Raw genomic sequence first — 19,967 nt, 5'->3', positions numbered from 1 at the left:
TGACACCCAGGCTTCCCCTGGAAGGTTGCTCTTCCCAGTGGTTTGTCTCTGTGGATTTATTTCTAGGGCATGGGGTGTGGGACTGTGGACAGACATGGCACAGGTGCTCCTGAGAGCTTGGTGATGGCAGTCACTCAAGGGGTGCTGCTGAGAAGGTAACTGGTGGAGCCAGGAAGGAGCAGGCCTGCACTGGGCAGGTGGAAGGCTGAGTTAGGGTGCTTTCACAGCCCTCGGCTGGGCAGCAGCTCTCTCATTAAAAACAGCCCTTGAGGTTTTCAAGGCAGAAGCTCTGGGTCCAACGTGGGCAGGCAGGTGCCTCATAGATTCATTTCCTTATTTAAAATAGGTGGATTTATCCTCATTTTTTTTTTTAACTGATGGGGAAATTGAGGTGCTGAGGAGTTAAGTGGCTTAAGCAGGACCACCTGCCAGTTCGATTCATGTTCCTGGCTGGGCCACATCTATGGCTGCCTTGGATGAACCCAGGGGCCTTGCTGTAGGTGTGTTCTGAAAGGGGCCTTCCACGCTGTGGACCCTCAGCCAGTAGCCAGCCAGCTGGCATCTTGGAGGGGGCTTTTACGGAGCTGGTCCTCGCTGTGGGGACAAGGCAGCCCCAGGTGGTGGAGGCAGAGCTGGGAAAACTTGCTCTTCTTTGAGTGCCAGCACCCAGGTATGGCAAGGATGTTGGGGGTCAGTACTAGGGAGGGTACCCCATGCTAGACCTTATAGGAGGAAAGCAGACCACTTGGGTGTGGAAGGGTCTTGGCCCCCAGGGAGCTGGGAGAGAGCAAGTGGATGGGCAGGGAGGCCACTGAGGGGTGCTGAAGAGGCTCTTGGGGTACAAGGGGCATAGGGAGCACTACCGTCTGTCCCTCTGCCTGTTTTCGTGTGCTCACTGGGGTAGTCACATCTATTCCTTGTTAGGGACTCGACAGGCCTCCAGAAGATTAATTAATGCCAAGCTGCTGGCAGCTCCAGCAGGATGCTTGCCCCAGGGCCCTGTCCTGGCAGCACAGATGCCCAGCTGACCCCAGAAATACTGCTCCGTTCCCACCCAGCAATCCTGGAGACACGGGGGGCCATGTTGCTGGCACAGCCCTGCCTCTGAGCCTGGATGGCAGAGAAGGCTTAGGTGATGGCAGGCCGCCAGAGCCATGTGGCAGGGCATTCCACCTGCAGGCCTGCCTTCATCACCCACTCTGGAACTTATTTGTCCCTGGCTGAACCATGGGCTTGCTGTGTGACCTTGGCTGTGCTGCTTATCCCCTCTGGGCAGCTTTCTTTTCCCCAACTGTAAAATGATGTAGAATGGATGTTGGACTGGGTCATCACTGAGACACCTCCCCCCTAAGTCTGAGTCTTCGTTATCTGGTAATCTGCCTGATTCTGAGAGCGCCTGACGGCACCCCTTTTCCTGATGCATATTGGCTGCCCCTTGGTGCCCCTCGGTGTGGTCCAGCTTTGTCCTCGGCCCCAAGCCCAGGTGACTGCTAGTTCTCCATGTAATTAACTCCTGCCTGTGCTCAGGATGGGGGGCACCGCAAGTCCTGGCCAGACCCAGTGCCCTAACAGACCAGCCTGACCTTCCCAGCGCCAGGGCGAGGTGACTGCTTCCACAGTGGCCACCTCCAGCCTGCCCAGCACATTCCTCAGGCTTATCTGAGAGCCCGCCCCACTGGACTCTGTCCTCCCACCCAGGAAGCAGCACCCAAACGAGCTGCTGAAGAGTTCCAGGGGCAGAGAGCAGGGCCTGAGTGGGCTTGAGGTGACGATTCTCAGCCTCTTGCCTGGAGCTGAGGAGAACCAGGTATAGAACGGGGTGGGGCAGAGGGATTGGGGGGGTCTGCTGAGACTGACAAGGCAAGTTGTCTAACCTCGGGGAGCATGGGTCCCAGAATCTGTGCCATCTCCCAAGAGCCCCACCTCTGGGAAGGCTTTCCCGTGTGGAGCCTCCTGTGCACAGGAGGGGGGCTTGCTCTAAGTCTACCCCTAAGTTGTAGCAGGAGATAGGGCCCGACAGCAGCTCGGGGCCACCTCCTTTCCTCTGCCCGCACCTCCACAGCAGGAGCCGGAGCCGGAGCCAGTCCTCCCAGGAAGGGGTTAACCGCCAGCCCCAGCCGTGAGGGAGGGGACTGGGCTGGACCATTTTCCTCGTAGCTGCCTCCACCTCGGTTTTCCTGAATGGTTCTGTCGTCCTGGGGTGGGGAGGGAAGGGAAGGAAGAAGGGCGGGCTGAGGGAGGAAGGGAGGGAGGAGTGTGGGAAGAGGAAGGAAGAAAGAGCGAGACAGCCAGGGGAAGAGAAAGATGTCACTGTGTAATCTCCCTGTCAGTTTTACTTCCAGCAGGCTCCGGGCGAAAGAGCTGCTAGAACAATGCTGAGGCAGCCCCGACGGAGTATCTCGAACAGGTGATCAGAGGAGCCGGGAAACCGAGGCCACCTGGGCATCCCTCCCCTCGCCTGGGCCGGCCAGAGCCTCAAAGACGGTGGAGAAACCATGGCGACCAATTTCAACGACATCGTCAAGCAGGGCTACGTGAAGATGAAGAGCAGGAAGCTCGGGGTGAGCCACCTCCAGGGGGCCCTGCCAAGGAACTTGGTCTGGCGCCTGGTGGCGTGTCCGGGGTGTGCGGCTGCCCGCCTGTGGCCCGGCATCGTGCATTGCTGGTCTCGAGGCTTCTGGCCAGCGGGCTGCCCAGCATGTGCCTGGGCCCGGCTCTGCCTGCTGCAGCTCCCGCCCCAGCCGGGCTGGCTGGCTGGCATCCCAGCGGCTGGGCCAGCGGTGGCAGCCGATGGGCAGGCGGCTCCCCTGCTATTGTTGAAGTTGTCGCCAGGGCAGCGGCTGGAAATGCCAGGCTGTGTCCGAGCTGAGACGGGCTTCTCACTTCCCCTTGCCATCACCTCCTCGTTTCCTTCCTCCCCTCTCCTGGCCTCTTTGCTTTTAAGTACTTCATCTCCCCTGCTTCCCATTGCTTTCTGTGTACAGGCGTTTATTTATTTATCTTTGGTGGTTGCTTTTCCAGTTAAAAAAAGCATTTGAGAAGGAGAGTGGTTGGTTGCTGGGGGGAGGGCAGTGGTGGGAGGGGTGCAGAAGCCGGTGTTTATGTGGTTTATGAGAGAGAACCTGGCTGGGCTGGGTGGCCCGTGGCACTGGGACAGGCTGCTTTCCTCCCAGGTGTTGGAGGTGGCTGGGGGCTTGGAGGGCCTGTGGAGATGAGGCCTCAGACACACCTCTGCTGGGTGTGCACCCTCTCCCATCCTGTACTGCTGGAAACCGCCCAAAAGGCATGAGCAGGGGCCCCGGGGACCAATTTAATAATCTTGGTGAGATTGTCCCGAGAGCGGTCTTTATTCCCGGACCCTCCTCCCTCCTCCAGTGAGGGGTCTCCCTGGTAGAAAGGAACCCTGACGACTGAGGTGGGCCCAAGTCTTGTGTTTTACCTGGGTCCCCTGCCCTTCCGTTCCCCCCTCCCCCATGGCCTTGATGGGGTGGGGGGATCCTACCGCTCAAGGCTTCCTGGCTCAGCTGAGTAGGGTGGGGGAGGAGCAGGGCTCTGATACTCAGCTTCCCTGCCTGCGAACCAGACAGAGCAGGACTGGCCTTGGAGCAGGGCGGTTCCTGCACCTCCTTCCCCTCCTGTGCCCTCAACCCCCAGGGCCCCTGCGGGAGGCTCTTCTGTCCCGGCAGGAGGCGGCTGCTTAGCTGGTGGGCATGTTTGGGGTCTTAACTGGATTTGGACTGTATCCCAACCTGGGCTGTGGTGGCCATCGGCCACCTTGTTCTTGCCCTGAGAGAAGGATGGAGCCCACTTTGTGCACAGAACAAGGAGAAGAACTAAGGCTGAGGTGGGGAGGCAAGGGGGTGGGGGCCCAGGTTCTAGTGTGGTGACTCGTTCCTGAGGGCCCAGACCTGTCAGGTCCCCAGGGGCCAGCTGGGCTGCGACCCTGTCCAGAGCAGAGCTTCCCAGGAAGGCAAGCCACTTGGGGTGGCCGCTTGGGCTCAGAACCAGGCCTGTTCCAGGGGCAGGCCTGGGAACCCATGGTGGGCACAGTCAGGAGGAGGGTTTAGGGGCTGGGGCGTGGCCAGGCCCAGTCTGGAATCGCCCGCACTCAGGGAACCCGGCTTCCCCCCGCAGACCTGCTGTGAGGGGCTGCGGCCACCCAGCTGCTCTTGTCCCGGGGCAGCCATTCTTGCCTCAGCCCACAGAGGCGAGGCGGTAAGGGCTGGAAGAGATCAGGAGCAGATCGTCCTACCTGCCAGGGCTTTCCTCCCAAGGCAGAGCTCTGGCAGAGTGTTTCCGAAGCACTGATCAAAGACCTATGAGAAGTGGGGAAGGAGGGCTCTTGAGCGCAGTGGCTCCCTGGGGCTCTGTGTGTGCGTGCTGCGTGTGCGTGCTGCGTGTGCGTGTGCGTGTGTGTGTGTGTGTGTGTGTGTGTGTGTGTGTCCTGTAACCAGGCAACCGGAGTGCTCAGGCCCCCAGGACTTCTGCCCCTGTCTCTGCAGACGGCACGGAGCCCATCCTGGCAGGGCATATCTGGGTCGGCAGCATTCGTGCATTCATCCATCAATCCATCCATTCATTCACGGTCCCTTCATATTATCATTCACTTGTTCAGCAGAGGTCTGTTAACGAAGCGACTGGGATGTGAGGATTCTGAGAATAAAATATAGTCTCTGCCCTAAAGGAGCTCCCCAGCTGAGAGCTGAGGCCTGCTGGGGTTTAGGTGGATAGACCAGGGGCTGAGCCAGGGTCATGGGGGCAGCGACAGACATGTCTCCTAGTCTCAGGGGCCAGAAATAGCCTGGTTGTGTGTAGCTTCTTGGGATGGGGACTGCCTGAGCCCACTGCACCCCGGGATCCTGCCTGCCGAGGACCTGGTACCCACACAGCAGGGCAGAGAAGGGGAGGGGGCTTGAGCCTGTGGCCCAGAGGCCCCTTCGCCTCCTCTGCTCTGGGCCCCTCAGTCTCCCCACTGTTTGCCAGTGAGAGGAGCACTGGAGATTCCCGGGGAATGGCTCTGCCAGGCTTCTGGAGTGCTTGCTGAAAGAGGAGGTACATCCCAGCCAGACTTTGGGCTGGAAGAGAGCCTAAGGTGGGAGGGAGGGGGCCATGGGAGGAAGAGTCAGCAGCCCAGGCAGGTGGCTAGGGCCACCCCTTTGTGGGGGGTTGTCTGACAAGCCAGCTTGCCCCTTAGCCCCGGAGAGTGGTTGGCTTCCTGCTCCCTGGCTCTTGCCTCTTGGATGGAGTCCGTGAAGCTACAGAGAATTGGGGTGGATTTAGGTACGGGCAGTGGTTGGGACAAGGAGGGAACCTTGCCCGGGAAGGCACCGTGCTCTGGGGTAACCCCAGTTTCTTGGCTCTGCCCCTTGACCTCTGAGAGCCTCTGGTTTCCCAGCTGGAACAGGGAACTAACCCTGATTCCTTACACTCCAGGGTTGGTCAGAGAATGAAAAGAGAGGGTTAGTGAAAGGTCCTAGAGACAAGAGGGGGTGTTACCCACATCAAGAGCCCTCCCCCGGCTCTAAGAACAAGGGCCACGGTGCTATGCAGGCTGGGACCGGGCAAGGGCCTAATCCCTGTCCCCGCGGCACTGCCTCTGTCGTGGCGGGTGCTCCTGGGGCCCTGGGCAGAACCTTAGCGCAGCGGGCTCCCAGGACAGCCCTAGTTCTAGGCAGCCTGTTTTAAATACCAGCTCTACCATTCATTAGCTGTTACTCAATGTTGGGGTGCCTCATTCCCTGTCTAATAAAGTGGAGATGATAATAGAAGTGACCTCAAGAGTGACCCTGAGATTAAATGTGAAGAGTGCTAATAACAAAAAGTACAAATAGGAAGCACTCCACAAATGTTGGCTACTTACGTTAAACCCAGAGCTGAGCGCATAGTAAACAGTAACTCAGGAGCACCCTTTATGGAACAGCCTTTCAGAGCCAGCCAAGCAATGACTGACTTTTCAATTCGGGGAGGGTCCTCTTCCCCAGGGCAGGGTGTCATGCTGGTGTCAGCTGTCCCCAGATCTCTTGGGCCTGAGCTCCCTGGAAGGCTGTGCGGCACTGCCCGCTGTGGTAGGCAGGGGTAACTCCAGGGTCACCGGCTGCTTTGGGAGTGGTCCAGGGTCTGATCCTCCTGCCATCTTGTCCCACAGATCTACCGGAGGTGCTGGCTGGTGTTCCGGAAATCCTCCAGCAAGGGGCCCCAGCGGCTGGAGAAGTATCCAGATGAGAAGTCAGTGTGCCTCCGAGGCTGCCCCAAGGTTAGGGGGCCCGGGCCCTAGCTCTCCCAACCTGTAAGCAGTGAGGATTTGTTTAGAGTCCTGAGGGCCAAGAGGACGCTCCTGGGGGTGGCAGAGCCGTGGGGGATGCAGAGGGAGGTGCTTCAACCTGGCCGAGTACCTTGTGGATGCTGTTCCAGGTGACAGAGATCAGCAACGTCAAGTGTGTCACACGGCTCCCCAAGGAGACCAAGAGACAGGCAGTGGCCATCATATTCACCGACGACTCGGCACGTACCTTCACCTGCGACTCAGGTGAGGGGATGCGGCTGCAGGCTGTGGGCTGGTCAAGGTCCAGTTGGTAGGAGGCAGAGCAAAGGCTTGCCCTGCCTGGGTATGATGTGTGGGTGGAGGGCACCTTTGAGGGAGCAGCCCCAGGATGAGGTGGGGCAGGCATGCAGAACCCACTGGCCTTGCCCTCTCTGCCTGGCGGGGTGGGATAACTCCGGCTGAAGCAGATGGGGTGGGTTGCTGCGGGCCCCTGAGCTGGCAGCACGAAGAGGGACTATCTTCTCCAGAGCTGGAGGCAGAGGAGTGGTACAAGACTCTCTCTGTGGAGTGCCTGGGGTCGAGGCTCAACGACATCAGTCTGGGAGAGCCGGACCTCCTGGCCCCAGGAGTGCAGTGCGAGCAGACAGGTGAGGCCTGGCGCTGGCACGGGGTGGGGGTGAGAGGGAGACCCCCCCAGGCCCCTCACAAAGCTCCAGGCCCACTTGTCCACTCCCATCCAGATCGCTTCAACGTCTTCCTGCTGCCCTGCCCCAACCTGGATGTGTATGGCGAGTGCAAGCTGCAGATCACCCACGAGAACATCTACCTCTGGGACATACACAACCCCCGCGTGAAGCTCGTCTCGTGGCCCCTCTGCTCACTGCGCCGCTATGGCCGGGATGCCACACGCTTTACCTTCGAGGCTGGCCGGTAGGACCCACTCGCCTCCCCGCCGTCCAACCGTGGTCATGATGGCAGCTGCCATTCACTTGTGTCGGGCACTGTGCTGGAAGCTTAAGTTATTTATCAGCATAGCATGCTGAAGGGGAACCCATTTTACAGATGAAGAAATTGAGACTCACAGCAGGTAGGTCAAGTGAAGCTGTTTACCAAGTCAGACTGCTCAGGCTCTGATCAGATGCTGGCACTGGCATTGACTAGCTCTGTGATTGTGGACCCGAGTCTCAGTTTCCTCCTCTGTCAAATAGGGGATAATAAAAGTACCTAACCTCATAGATTGGGTCATGGTAAGGACTGGGTATAGCTTGAACCCTGGAGCAGCTTGCCTAGACTCAAATTCTGTATAATCCACTGTGTAACTTTCGTCGTTACCTTCTGAATGCCTCAGTTTCCTCATCTGTAAAATGGCTTGAGAAAAATTATAATGACGAGGAAACTGTAGTAGCACACAGACCAGAGTGGGGTGGTGGGGAAAATGGAATGGATTAATCCTTGTAAAGCATTTAGACCCCCACCTGGCACATAGAAAATGTTCAGCATGTTTGAGCTGGGGGGTCAGACCCTCAGATGACAGCAGCCCTGCCTGTTCCCAGACGAGAGCCTGTGTACGTGCACACACGGGGCATACCCACCACGTGGCTCTCGGTGCTACTTGTGTCCCCAGGATGTGTGACGCTGGGGAAGGGCTCTACACCTTCCAGACGCAGGAGGGGGAACAGATTTACCAGCGGGTCCACAGTGCCACCCTGGCCATCGCCGAGCAGCACAAGAGGGTCCTGCTGGAAATGGAGAAGAACGTGAGGGTGAGGCAGTGCGTGTCTCGGTCCAGGGTAGGGGGAGGCTGGCGGGCGGGCCGGGGGCCGGGAGAGTGGCAGCCGTCTCCAGCTGGTGTGTCCGGGAGAGGCAGGCAGGGTCTTGGGCTGGCTGCTCTGGGCTTAGCCACTGACCCTTCTCTGCCCCACAGCTGCTGAACAAGGGCACGGAACATTACTCATACCCCTGCACGCCCACTACCATGCTGCCCCGCAGTGCCTACTGGCACCACATCACAGGTTCCCAGAACATTGCTGAGGCCTCCAGCTATGTCGGTGAGTCACTGCTGGGCCCCACCGCACCGGCCAGGAGGCTCTGTGGAGGACAAGGCATGTTGGGCATGGGCCTTCTGTCCCGGGCCCAAGGCCTCAGCCTGCCTCTGTGTCCACAGGTGAGGGGTATGGGACGGCCCAGGCCAGCTCAGAAACGGACCTTCTCAACAGATTCATCCTGCTAAAGCCAAAGCCCAGCCAGGGGAGCAGCAGTGAGGCCAAGGCCCCTTCCCAGTGACAGCAGAGCTGGCACACAGATGACCACTGGGGCTGCCTGCAGCGCGTCGTGGATGGCATGGAGGGGCTGTGGGCCAAGAGCCTGGGGAAAGGGAGCAAGCGGTCCCTTCTTTGCCCCCGAGGGTGAGACTGGACCAAGGCAAAGGGCTGGCCATGCCACCTGAGCATGTGTGAGGGGCTGGAGCTACCATGGGACTATATACTGTTGATGATTTTAATATATATGGCTTATTATGTATTCTGTATTAATAAGATTCCCCCTCGGACCCTCCCTGCCACCACATACACAGTTTTTAATCCCATGACCAGGCCACAGTCAAGGCTGCTTTGAATGAGGGCAGCGGTTTCCCTGTCCCCCATGGTACCAGCCCTCCTGCTGCCAGGACCTGAGCTGCCAGGGCCAGAGGAGGGAGACACTCCACACTCCAGGCTGCTGCGCTGGCTGCTGGCTTTTCCCAAGCAGCCCAGGGGCGGAGACAGCAGGTGGCTCCTCAGTCCCTCTGGGCCTAGAGTGGCACAGGAAGGATCCGAACTTACACTGTGCCACTTGGTAGCCTTGCACTTGGAGTTTTCAGCAGAGGTGACGTCTGGTTGACACCTCAGGTGGAAAATCTGGCTTGAAAATGGTTTCTGCCCAGACTCCTTCGTGCTTAGCAGGCTGAGGAGACGCCCTGGGGGTGGGGGGTGCTGGTTACCTCGCCCGGGGAGGACAGCCAGTCCCAGGCTCTTTCCTGCCCTTGGGCCAGGCCGGCCGCACAGGAGGACTGCGGTGAGGGGGAGTGGGGAAGCGCCCTGCTGCCCGCTCTCAGTGACCGGCGTGGGCAGGGCTCCCACAGAGGGAGCCCCTCTGGCCTGTCTGGCCTCCCTCCGGCAGCCAAAGTACTCAGAAGCCGGTCAGAGACCTCCCCATTTCCTCCTCCACATGGTGCTGAGGCTCCCTGCTGAAATGCAATTAAAGCAACTGATTTTCTAGTGCTGGTATTTACTGACGACCGTGCAGAAGGGCTATCTTTTTACTCACATCAAACCTTTGGTTGCGTGTGTGTTGGGTTGTTTTTAATATTTTAGGGTTCTGATTTGAGGGAACAGACCTTCTTGTAAATAACCATTATTCAAGTTGTGGCAGGAGGATGATAAAGGAAGAGGCCCCTCCGACAGAGCACTGGAGCGGGAGGTGGCCGCAGCCAGCTCAGCTCTGACCCTGACCCAGGGAACGACCCCTAGAGGAATAAGCTGGCCTGAAGAAGGAAGCCCAAAGGCCACGGAGGGGAGGCAGAGCTGGCTGGCTTGGTTAGTGGCACGATGACGCATGAAGGCGATTACGTACGTTTTGCTCTTTATTGCCAAAAATAAAAACTTTAAAAGACAACTACTGTTAATAAATAACCCTTCCTTTTTGTACTAGATCTCTGGTTTTCTCCAGGCTCCTCCTGCCTGCCTGCCTAATGAACTGCTTTGGGTATGTTCCTACCTGTAGGGCTAAGTGGTCAAGGCCAGACCTCCATGAAGGCCCTTGCCCTCCCCCACAAATTAAATAGCCTGGCCATTGTTGGTGACGTTCAAAACTCATGGGTAGAGAACAAAATACAAGGCTTACTGGCAGGAAGAGGGGGATAGCCTGGGCCTAACACTACTCTCACAGGATTCTCAAATTAGGGACACTTGGGAATTTGAGTGAAGAACCAATAGACTGGCTGGGGCAGGGACTGGAAGGGCTGGCAGGAGCCTGAGTAGGGTCCTAGATTCAGCGCTAACACAGAAGCCTAAGGTGCAACAGTGAACAGTCCAACTTGTGAACAGAAAGGATTTGAAGTAAAGAACTGAAATACCCAGAAGTTGAGAGTTCACCTCAGTGGTTCTCAACAGGGGAATGCCGTGGCCCCCTAAGGCACACTGAGATACAGGGCAGAAGGGATGTTCCGGGCAGCACTACTGCCCATCAGGCAGGGCCGGGGACGCTAAATGTCTGGGAAGGGACCGTCCTGCCTCCAACAGCAGTGCTGGCCCTGGTAATCTGTGACTGCGCAAGGCTGGGATGGACCTACCCTTCCCCGCTGCTACCTTTCTAATTGGTACTGAAGGCTTGCCAGGAAGCTTGAGCAACAGCTGTCCAGTCCCCAGGAGCCAAGATCTGGAGTCTCAGGAGAGACCTAAAATTCAACTGCTGTTCTGCTGAAACAGGTGAGCTGCAGCTAGTTTATGGTCAGGACGTCACTCTGGATCTCGTGGCTTAACTGGGTCTGTAAATCACTCAGCTTCTTCTTTAATCCAGACAGGGCTGACAGGACAATGGTTTCAGGGCGCAGAGAGCCACAGGACTCCACGTTGTAGTAAAACCTGAGAGGCAAGAGTCTGGTGAGAGCCCTCCATGAGGCTCTCATGAGCTATGGCCACAGGCCTGCCTCCCTCCTGGGTCCTGACTCCTTTCTCCCCATGAACTCGACCTTGCCCCAGGGTTGACCTCCACCCAACCTCTTACAAACAGTGGTCCCAGGGCACTTTGCAGGACCTCGAGGAGGCCACGGCTACCTCAGAACAATATCTGAAAACACCTGTGTATGGATGTATTCTACACTGGGGGAAAGAGAACGGTAAGTAAGCACGTCACCTGCTCCAGCATTTTCATGTTCGTCACTAGAAGGCTCTGGTCACTTTGGGGCCCTAGGTTTGATCCTAGGTTGATCTTTCTTTGGGAGCTGAAAAATCAGACTAGGAACCGTCTGGATAACTGGAGGGCCCCCCTTCCCCCCAGCGACCAAAGGGGGATGATAATCTGCCTGGATGTGCACATACGGTGGTTCAGCAGTTACCAGCCCCTCCTCAGCTGAGGGGAACTGGGATGGGCGGGGAAGGGCCTCCCTAACTCAGAGGCTGCATCAGAACTGTGCGTCCTTACACACGTTACCTTCAAGTGCCAGACCGGGCTCTTACCTCTCCGGCTTGCCGTTGGGGTCGTAGGGCGCCTGCGGCTCATCCTCGTCCAGCTCTGAGTACTCACTCTTCGGCCTGAGGTCAAACAGATCAGCACAGGTTGCTACTGCCGCTTTGAGGGCACCTGTGTGTCATAGTGAGGCTGCCCCATCTCGGTCACCAGAAGCCATTTCCACACCCGCCCACCCTGCCTGCCTTCACTCCCAGCAGGAACATACCACTCCTCCGGCTTAGGGTACACCGTGTGCCTCAGGGCATTGTCGGGATCGTATTCAAAAGCCACGCCTGCAGTCGGGTTCCACTTGGCGTGTTCTTTGCCAAAGCCCTTTTTGGCGTAGGCTCGAAGCCTCAGCTCCTGGCCCTTTCTCAGCTTGACGATGAGAATGTCTGTGGGGAGATGTGAGTCAGTCGAGGGCCAGCAGAGGCACGGCTCTCCGCGGTCCGACCTGCAGCGCCACTGAAGGGCTGGGCAGCGCAAGAGCCTGGGTCTGGTGTCCGCCCCTCGGGCCCTTACCATCCTGCTCCACGTAGTCGTTGGGGTCATTATCTCGGCTCCGGGATGTCACCTGTAGGGGCCCAGACAGAGGCACTTATTAGCTGCTGCGCATCTCCCCACGCACCCCTTCTGGCACCCACCTTCCGGCACCTCCAGACCGCAACCTGCCGAGCCGAGGAAAGGATACCTGAGGAGGAGGTGGTAGAAGTGCCTACTAGGACCCAGCCTGTGCTGGTTACTGGCCTCTAAGCCCTACCTCATGGCTTTGTGACAACCTCCCCAGTCAAAACAGTACCATGGCCTTTAAAAGGGTCCTTAGTGGACAGGGCCCACAGCACCAATGCTTCTGCCCACACTGGCAAGAGTCCAGAATTATTAGCACTTCTAGGCATCAAGCTTAGGTTAAGGCAGAAGGTAACACAGGGAAAGTCGGTGTCTTAGAAGAATCCACCCCAATCTGGCCCACTTGGAGCCAGGAGAGCAAAGGTCCTGGGTAGGGAGGGCATTCCTGACCGGAATGACCCGGGGGCTGTTGGAGATGAGGTCTCGAGACGTGACGTGACGCGTCTGGTCTTCGTTGCACCGCACGTCGAGGGTGAACTCCACCGAGCACTCGGGACAGAATTCTTCACACGTACAGTCCTGAGGCAGGAAGAGAGGCAGGAGTGAGTCTGCGGAGAGACGGCGAATCCTGGCTTGGCTCCCCGCTTCTAATACCCTGTTCCTTAAGGTTCTTCATCTGGGAGAGGGTGGATCACAGCCTCCCGGCTCTCGTGGGCTGTGTCCATCTGCACACCACTCAGGCTGCTCAAGGGCAGGGGCGTCCCAGCTCAGAGACCGCCTATACGCTGGCGTCCACGTGTCCTTCCCACCCCTCGCTGCCAGGCCACCGCTGGGAGACACACTAACATCTCACCCTGGCCTCGGAGCGCTCTTCCTCAGAGAACCAAGGCGGTAAGAAGGAAGAGGCTTTCACACTGCATAGTTCAGCGTCCCCTGAGCTAAGTGGACTAGCCTGGGAATGCAATTACCATTTAAAATAAAACAATCCAGGGAACAATAGAAAAAAGTACATTTTAAATTCCAGACTACTGACCTTTTCTTTAAAAATTTCATACGGAAATTTTTTCACAAAAGCAGAGAAGAGTGTAAGAGACTGCCACAATGTAAGCATCACTTGGCTTCAATAATTCTCACGTTTGCCATTCTTTAAACTGATTCTTGAAACACTCCCGTATTAGAGATTAGCTGCTACCGTTTAACTTCAGGCAAGACGAGAGTTAACTAGAATGTAATCAAGCAAACTGTTCTCCCCCTCACGCCAGTGAGGAAAATCCAACCTATTTTCGATGTTTTCAAGACGATGAGGAAGATCTAGGGGCCATACCTGGATAGTCTGCAATCATACACAGGTGAGACAGGAAGGCAACCTAGACCCTTGAGACTGAATCACTCACAAATATGAAATTAAAGAAGCAAATGTAATGGAAGACAAAAATATGAAAAGGTACTTAACCTCAAAAAAAAAAATAATGAAAAGAGAGGAGTCTGTTCAAGAGATCAAGAGACTAAAGAGGTGTAACAACTGAATGCAATGCATGAATGACAGACCCACAAACATAAAACAATTAAGGAGAATTCCCTGGCGGTCCAGTGCTTAGGACTCCTCACTTTCACTGCCAAGGGCGTGGGTTCAATCCCTGGTCAGGGAACTGAGATCCCGCAAGCCGCATGGTGCAGCCAAACAAAACAGTTAAGGACATTTTGAGGATAACTAGGAAAATCTGAATTTAGACTGTAGATAGATAGTACAAATCACGGCTAATTTTCCTAGGCATGATAAGTGTGGCTATGTAGGAAAATATCCTTATTTTTAGGACATGCATGCTGATGTAGCTCGGGGGAGAAATGTCATGATTTCTGCAACGTTCTTTCAGATGGTTCAGCAAAAATCACATCTATATGAAACACAAAGCAAATATAGCAAAATATCAACAGCTGGAAATTACAGGTGAAAAGACAATGAGTATTTATTCTACTTTTCACTTTTCTGAAGATTTTCAGAAAAAACAACCAAAAAAATGCATACCATCTTTGTTCAGTAAATGCAATACTAGAAACAAATTTAATGGAAGGAACTGTTAGGTCATGGGGGATCTACATCTTTATATAAGATACTGACTGATCTTCAATTGGTTGTACAACTATCTTCACCAATATATGTGATGTTTTATTTCTTAAAAACAGACTCTGGAGATGTGAAGCAAAATGGTGAAATGTTAAAATGTGACAACCGGTTTGGTGGGAGCATGCCTATTTGTTATATTAGCTCCACACTTTGCTGTGTGCTTGAACAGTTCTTTTAAAAGACACATATAAATTTACAAAATATATCAAATTAGCCACCATAAAAATGACATGCCCTCGGGAATATTAGAAAATGGGCTGATTCAGGATCACCTACAGCCATCAAGAAGGAATAGTCTCAAGCTGTTACCTAATGCAGCTCTGCTGAAAGGATGCAGGTAACTTAATCCTGTCCTACACTCTCCCTAGTTCTAAGTCTGTTAACGTGTCATGGAAGTGCAAACCCGGCCCTAGAGGCAGGGAGCCGTGTTGAACTAGCAGAACTTACGGGGTGAGCCACAGACCTGCAGACACCAGTACCCCAGCCACTCAGCTGCTGCTCGGTGGGACAGCTCTCACTCCCTCTGCTCCTTCTCCTCACCCCCTAACCTCTGTCGACTTCCTTTAGCCTCCTAGGCCCCTGTCCCTGAGAAGAGATGCTCTGGAAAGCAGAGTCTGAAGAGGAACAGCCCCACCCGTTCCGTACAGATGGGCATCCAGGAGTATGCCCCCTCTTATGTGGCTGGCTGATGAGACTCCCCAATGCCCCTTGAGACTAATCAATCTGAGGTCCCATCAGAACCAAAGACCAATCAATGCCTGCTTTGGGCTCTAGACATCTCCACATTGTCTTTCTAAAAGCTGAAAGCAAGATGTCGGGAAAAATCCCTGTAAGAACTAAGGTTCCCTGCCTCCCCCCACTCCCGACCTTCCACCCAAGCACACAGCATACCCGGGAGTACTGCAGCTTGTCCACAATGTCGTCACTCGTGAGGGGAATTAATCCTGGAAGACAGAAAAGCACAGTAAAGAAGGCCAAGGGGCCAAGCCGAAAGAAGAACCCAGAAGTCCCCCTGGGAGTGAGGGGGCTTCCTCCTCCGACACCGGCACAGCCCCCTCCCTTTAACTCTCCAAACCCAGCACTCACCAAGCCTGTGAGCAATGAACTCATCGTGAAGGACTGAGGAATTGGCATCAATCTGAACCCAGTCAATTGCTAAAGAATGAAGGAAGCAGAAAAGGAGACATGCAGTTTAGCCACCATATTCATCTAAAGACTTAAGAGCAACGGTTCTCCAGATTTAAAAATCATCTAATGCTTATGAAATTGCAGAGGCCTGGCCAGGCTGCCAGAGACTCTGATTCCACAGCTCTGGAGTGGGGACCAGGAAGCTGCATTTTAACAAGAACCACACACACCACACCCTGCTCCCCTGCTCAGGTGGATCTGATGCAGAGAGTTCCCTGTACCACCGAAAAAACACTGACTTATTAGAGAATACCACGGGAGTGGGAACGTGTTTCTTTGAGCTGATTATTTCTATGGGAAGCACTTAAATCTGCTATTCATGCCAACACCAAATCCAAGAGCACTTGAAAGTCAGACAAACTTCTGTGTCACAGAAGTAACACAGACTTATGGTCCACATCTCATTTTATGATATAGTGACCAGATTACTCAAGTTAGTACTTTATTATCACTCAACCAACTAATGCTTACAGAATCCTTTAATGAGCGAGGCATACTAAGTATACAACCCAATCCCTACCAGCAATGAGCTAGTAGGACGGTAAGAACTGTACCTGTCACACACGCCTGACTTAAACACACATTCACTCACTCATTCACAAATAAACATCTGCACATAAACAATTAAATTCATTAATCAAATGGCACTGCAGCCCAACTGCCCAATGAGGGGCATGGACACTAGGTACGGAGGTCAGAAGAGGACCAGACATGACCTAGCCCCAACCTGCTTTGTCCTATGCTTCCTATTGCTTCCTCAACCCAAGCCAAATAAGGACCATGAGCCATGCTTTTCTGCCTCTGTGTCTTTCCTCCCACCAGCATGCCCTTAACCTCTCCTGTGCAGCTAAAAATCCTGAGCCTCCTATAAACCAAGCCTTGCCTGCCCTCCATGATACAGAGACGAACACTCTGTCCCTGTAAGCTCCTCCCTCCCAGAACTCTGTCCAGACTTCTCTTAAGACACCTGTCATATTTTGCCTTGTGTTATATTTGCGTGTCTTGTCTCTACCTCATGCTTCAAAAATCCCTTGGGGCAGGGTCTTCAGATGTCTTAACTTCTGTATTCCTAGCTGGGGCCTGGAATGCAGCAGGTGCTCAATATTATTTGTGGGAAAAGTAGCACTTAGAATGTCAGGGCTGCATCCTAAAGCACAAGTCCCTCATTTTACTCGTGATGGAACTAAGGCCCCGGGACATGGAGTGATCAGGCAGAGAAGGAGGACCAGCCCTCTAAGCTCTTGAGTTGAAAAAGTCTCTGGGGGTGGTAATGGTGGAAAAACTAAAACGTTCTCTTCTTTACCAAGCATTTGGCCTGCTTATTTCCTTAGGAGTTTGCACGCTTGATGCAGCAACTATAACCCAAACTCTCTGAGCTGACACTCAGAAAATATTTGTAGTGTATCTGTAAACGTGTAGAACGCCTAGTGCGGAATGGCTGGAACCAAAGCAGAAACAGATTCTCCCTCTTCTAGGCACCAAGGGCCCTGTAGCTATGCTTCTCCTTAATTGATCCAAATGTCTGTCTTGCATTTGGGTTGTCTGTGAATTCATCTTTCCCCTGAAACTTCACTGTGAGCCTTTGGAGGGCAAGAACCCTGTACTTTACAGCTCTGCGTTCCCAGTGCCTAGCACCACTGCCTGGTGCTTATATGCTCCCTAAATACAGTTGACGGAACTGATTCACATCTACCGGTAGTAGACACTCAATGAACACAATGCACAGAGATTACCTCCTTAATACTTGACATCACCCTGATAACTACCATTAGTGTCTGAACATTAGAGAGGAAACTGCAGCACACAGTTTAATAACTTGCCCAAATTTCACAGAGACAGTAAGTGAAAACAGTATTCAAACCCAAGTCCACAGACTCCTGAACCCGTGCTCTCCACCAACGCACGTGGAAGAGTGGAACTAAATAGCCCGTGGGAGCCAGGGAGGGAGGTGACCAGAGTGGCCCAGGGCCAAGGGCACAGGGACCAATCAAGTCTGCAGCATCTCAGCGCCCCCATCCCCGGCCCAAACCAAGGCCGGAGGCAGGAACGCCAAGGTATGGGGAGGGTTGGGGGGGAGACCAGGTGGCCCTGGCAACAAGGTGGGGGTCGCTTACCTATTATGGGCACCTCAGCGATGAAGACCCTCCGGATAGAATTTGCCACCCTGAGGAATGAAAACCAAGCAGCGTGTGGGCACCGCAGCCTCGACAGGCCGGCCCCGCGACCCACGGTTCCCAAAGCGAAAGCCCTGGTCTGGAAAGATGATGGGGCCCCCCCCCCCCCGCGCCCCCCCAGCCTCTTCCCTCAGCAGCCTTACGCCAGGTCCGTATTCTCGATGATGAACTTGACATTCTCGTCGGTGAGCTCCGTGATCCGCACGGTAGGCTGGTTGGCATACGGCATCGCGCCCCACCACTCTCTCGGCCTCCAGCGTCGGCTGTACTGCGCCTGCGCCAACGCCGCCACCGGAAGTCGGTCGGCGCGGCCTTACCGCTTCGGCGGAGAGGCGCTCAGAGCGCCACCTGCTGCTCGGAGGCCCAAAGTTTTTTCCACCCCGCCCCCTTCTCTAAAGGGCACCAGGTTCAACCATTTGGAGGGCGATTTGGCAAAACATGCACACGCGCTTGACTCAACCATAACACTTCTAGGAATTCATACTGCAGAAGTACTTGCAGTTGTAAGCAAAGATACATCTACAGGGACGTTCACTGCAGCAGTCTGTAGCAGAAGATAAAACTACTTGCCCATTGACAGAGACCTGATTAAATATACAAACAGGAATACAGTAACGTTTTTTAAAAGAATGAAGTCTGTACATTTATGGAAGAATAAAAGTACAGTCGGTCTTCCGTATCCAAGGGTTTTGAATCCGTGTATTCAACCAACTGAAGATCAAAAAAAAAAAAAAATTCCATAAAGTTCCAAAAAAGCAAATTTGCTGTATGCCCAGCAGCTATTTATATAGCATTTACATTGTATTTACAACTATTTACATAGCATTAAACATTGTATCAGGTATTATAAGTAATATAGAAATAATTTAAATTATATGGGAGGACATGTGTAGGTCATATGCAAATACTACACCATTTCACATAAGGGACTTGGGCATTCACAGGTTTTGGTGGGGAGCAGGTATCCCATAGATACCGAGGGATGAACGTACGCTTTAGCAAAGTATACTTGAACAATAGGCTTATACCCTTTCCCTTCCACACCCCAAGTCTGGATCATGCACTTCTGAAACTGCAAGAAGATACAATGCTCTTTAATGTATTGATATCATCTACAGTTCTGTGTAGCTGCAGTGAGTAGGTTTGAGTTCTTCATCTCTGCATCTCCAGTGCCTGGCAGTGTGCATCTCATAGGTTGAACATTCAATAAAGAATTACCAAAGTCCCCTAAACAGCCTAGAGAGAGGTTAGAGTGGGCTTCAAAAAGGTGGCAGCAGCTTTTTTTTTTTGGCCGAGCCGTGTGGCTTGTGGGATCTTAGTTCCCCAACCAGGGATCCAACCCATGCCCCCTGCAGTGGAAGCACAGAGTCCTAACCACTGGACTGCCAGGGAATTCCCAGGTGGCAGCAGCTTATACAGAGAAGCCCTAAAATAGAACTTGGCAGGGGACAACATTTAGGGGGCAGAAGAAGAGTAATCAGAGGAGATGAGGAGGAGTCTGCCATAGCAAGGAGTGACACCTCCTCCTGAGACAGAGGGGAAGAGCATTGAGGGGGCCCTTGCTACACAGCCTGTGTCATCTCAGTAAATTAAGAATTAAAGTAGTCTTCTGAGTATAAAACAGATCCTATAAAGGAGAGAATGGAATGAAATTTGGAATAGCTACTGCAAGGAACTTGACAGGATGTCGAGGTAAAAGAATTAGGTGCAGAAAGGGCCCAGAGGAAGGTACACAAGAAGAGACTGGAAATTCCTACTAGCTTGTTACTCCCCCCATCATTCAGTCTACTTGGGTAGGAGACAGCAAAGCAGAAGACAGATGCTGTGGGATGCTGTATGTACCAAAATGTTGAAGCTCTAACCCCTAATGTGAGGATGTTTGGAAATGGGGCTCTTTGTGAGGTCATGAGGGTAGGACTCTCATGATGAGATTAGTGCCCTTATAAGAACAGGGAGAGACATCAGAGCTTGTTCTCTCTCTGTCATGTGAGAATATAGGGAGAAGGCGGTCATCTGCAAGGCAGGAAGAAAGTTCTAAGAACCAAGTTGGCTGGCACCTTGATATTGGGCTTCCAGCTTCTAGAACTGTGCCATATTTCATCACAGCAGCCTGGGAAGACTAATAAAACAGAGTTAGCCAGACTGAAAAAGGAAGCCCAGACAGTGTAGAGGCTGAGAGAACTAGTAAAGCTGAAGACTGTGTCACTCAAATAGTTAGTGACAGACAGGAGTCAAAGGAGCTAATGGTGAGGGGGAAAAGGCCGCTGCCACCCACATTTTACTGATGGGAAGCCTGGGCCCACAGATGCAGAGCTGTCCTAACTGCTCAGTATTAGGCAGCACCAGGACCAGAACTCAGGTCTCCTGGCTGCTAGTTTCAAGCCTTTTCCACAACACTGTTGTCTCACTCTGGCGTCTTGGATACCTGCCAGGGTCTATATGGAAA

The 19,967-nt window shown here is 53.9% G+C and overlaps 2 protein-coding genes across 2 annotated transcripts; one reads left to right on the top strand and one right to left on the bottom strand.

The window, feature by feature from the left end:
- The first annotated feature begins 2,264 nt into the window (after window positions 1-2,264).
- On the top strand, window positions 2,265-9,913 carry DOK4 (docking protein 4). Its single transcript, XM_024747489.1, has 8 exons — window positions 2,265-2,561; window positions 6,146-6,253; window positions 6,412-6,526; window positions 6,790-6,909; window positions 7,003-7,192; window positions 7,887-8,025; window positions 8,187-8,310; window positions 8,427-9,913. Exons 1-8 carry the CDS (start codon window positions 2,496-2,498, stop codon window positions 8,543-8,545), a joined length of 981 nt encoding a protein of 326 aa, XP_024603257.1. The 5' UTR covers window positions 2,265-2,495; the 3' UTR covers window positions 8,546-9,913.
- On the bottom strand, window positions 9,869-19,872 carry POLR2C (RNA polymerase II subunit C). The gene is made up of 9 exons (XM_024747493.1): window positions 17,665-19,872; window positions 17,462-17,511; window positions 15,246-15,314; window positions 15,051-15,103; window positions 12,485-12,613; window positions 11,990-12,041; window positions 11,694-11,862; window positions 11,476-11,550; window positions 9,869-10,881 (listed from the first exon to the last, which is right to left on the bottom strand). Exons 1-9 carry the CDS (start codon window positions 17,748-17,750, stop codon window positions 10,737-10,739), a joined length of 828 nt encoding a protein of 275 aa, XP_024603261.1. The 5' UTR covers window positions 17,751-19,872; the 3' UTR covers window positions 9,869-10,736.
- Between the last annotated feature and the right edge of the window lie 95 nt (window positions 19,873-19,967).

This window comes from Neophocaena asiaeorientalis, unplaced genomic scaffold (genome assembly GCF_003031525.2).
Source record: "Neophocaena asiaeorientalis asiaeorientalis breed wild unplaced genomic scaffold, Neophocaena_asiaeorientalis_V1.1 scaffold438, whole genome shotgun sequence".
Classification (NCBI taxonomy): domain Eukaryota; kingdom Metazoa; phylum Chordata; class Mammalia; order Artiodactyla; family Phocoenidae; genus Neophocaena; species Neophocaena asiaeorientalis.
The sequence above is the reverse complement of the archived record's forward strand: the minus strand, read 5'-3'. Positions and strand labels throughout refer to the sequence as shown.

What these genes read in the sequence shown, in the direction of transcription:
- DOK4 (XM_024747489.1), top strand. Translation starts at nt 2,496, where the DNA reads ATGGCGACCAATTTCAACGACATCGTCAAGCAGGGCTACGTGAAGATG. An exon ending in GCCTCCGAGGCTGCCCCAAG is followed by an intron (nt 6,254 to 6,411) that starts GTTAGGGGGCCC and finishes ATGCTGTTCCAG; the next exon opens with GTGACAGAGATCAGCAACGT. An exon ending in TGAGGCCTCCAGCTATGTCG is followed by an intron (nt 8,311 to 8,426) that starts GTGAGTCACTGC and finishes CTGTGTCCACAG; the next exon opens with GTGAGGGGTATGGGACGGCC.
- POLR2C (XM_024747493.1), bottom strand. Translation starts at nt 17,750, where the DNA reads ATGCCGTATGCCAACCAGCCTACCGTGCGGATCACGGAGCTCACCGAC. An exon ending in GTTCATTGCTCACAGGCTTG is followed by an intron (nt 15,104 to 15,245) that starts GTGAGTGCTGGG and finishes TCTGTCTTCCAG; the next exon opens with GATTAATTCCCCTCACGAGT. An exon ending in CCCAACGGCAAGCCGGAGAG is followed by an intron (nt 10,882 to 11,475) that starts GTAAGAGCCCGG and finishes CTTGCCTCTCAG; the next exon opens with GTTTTACTACAACGTGGAGT.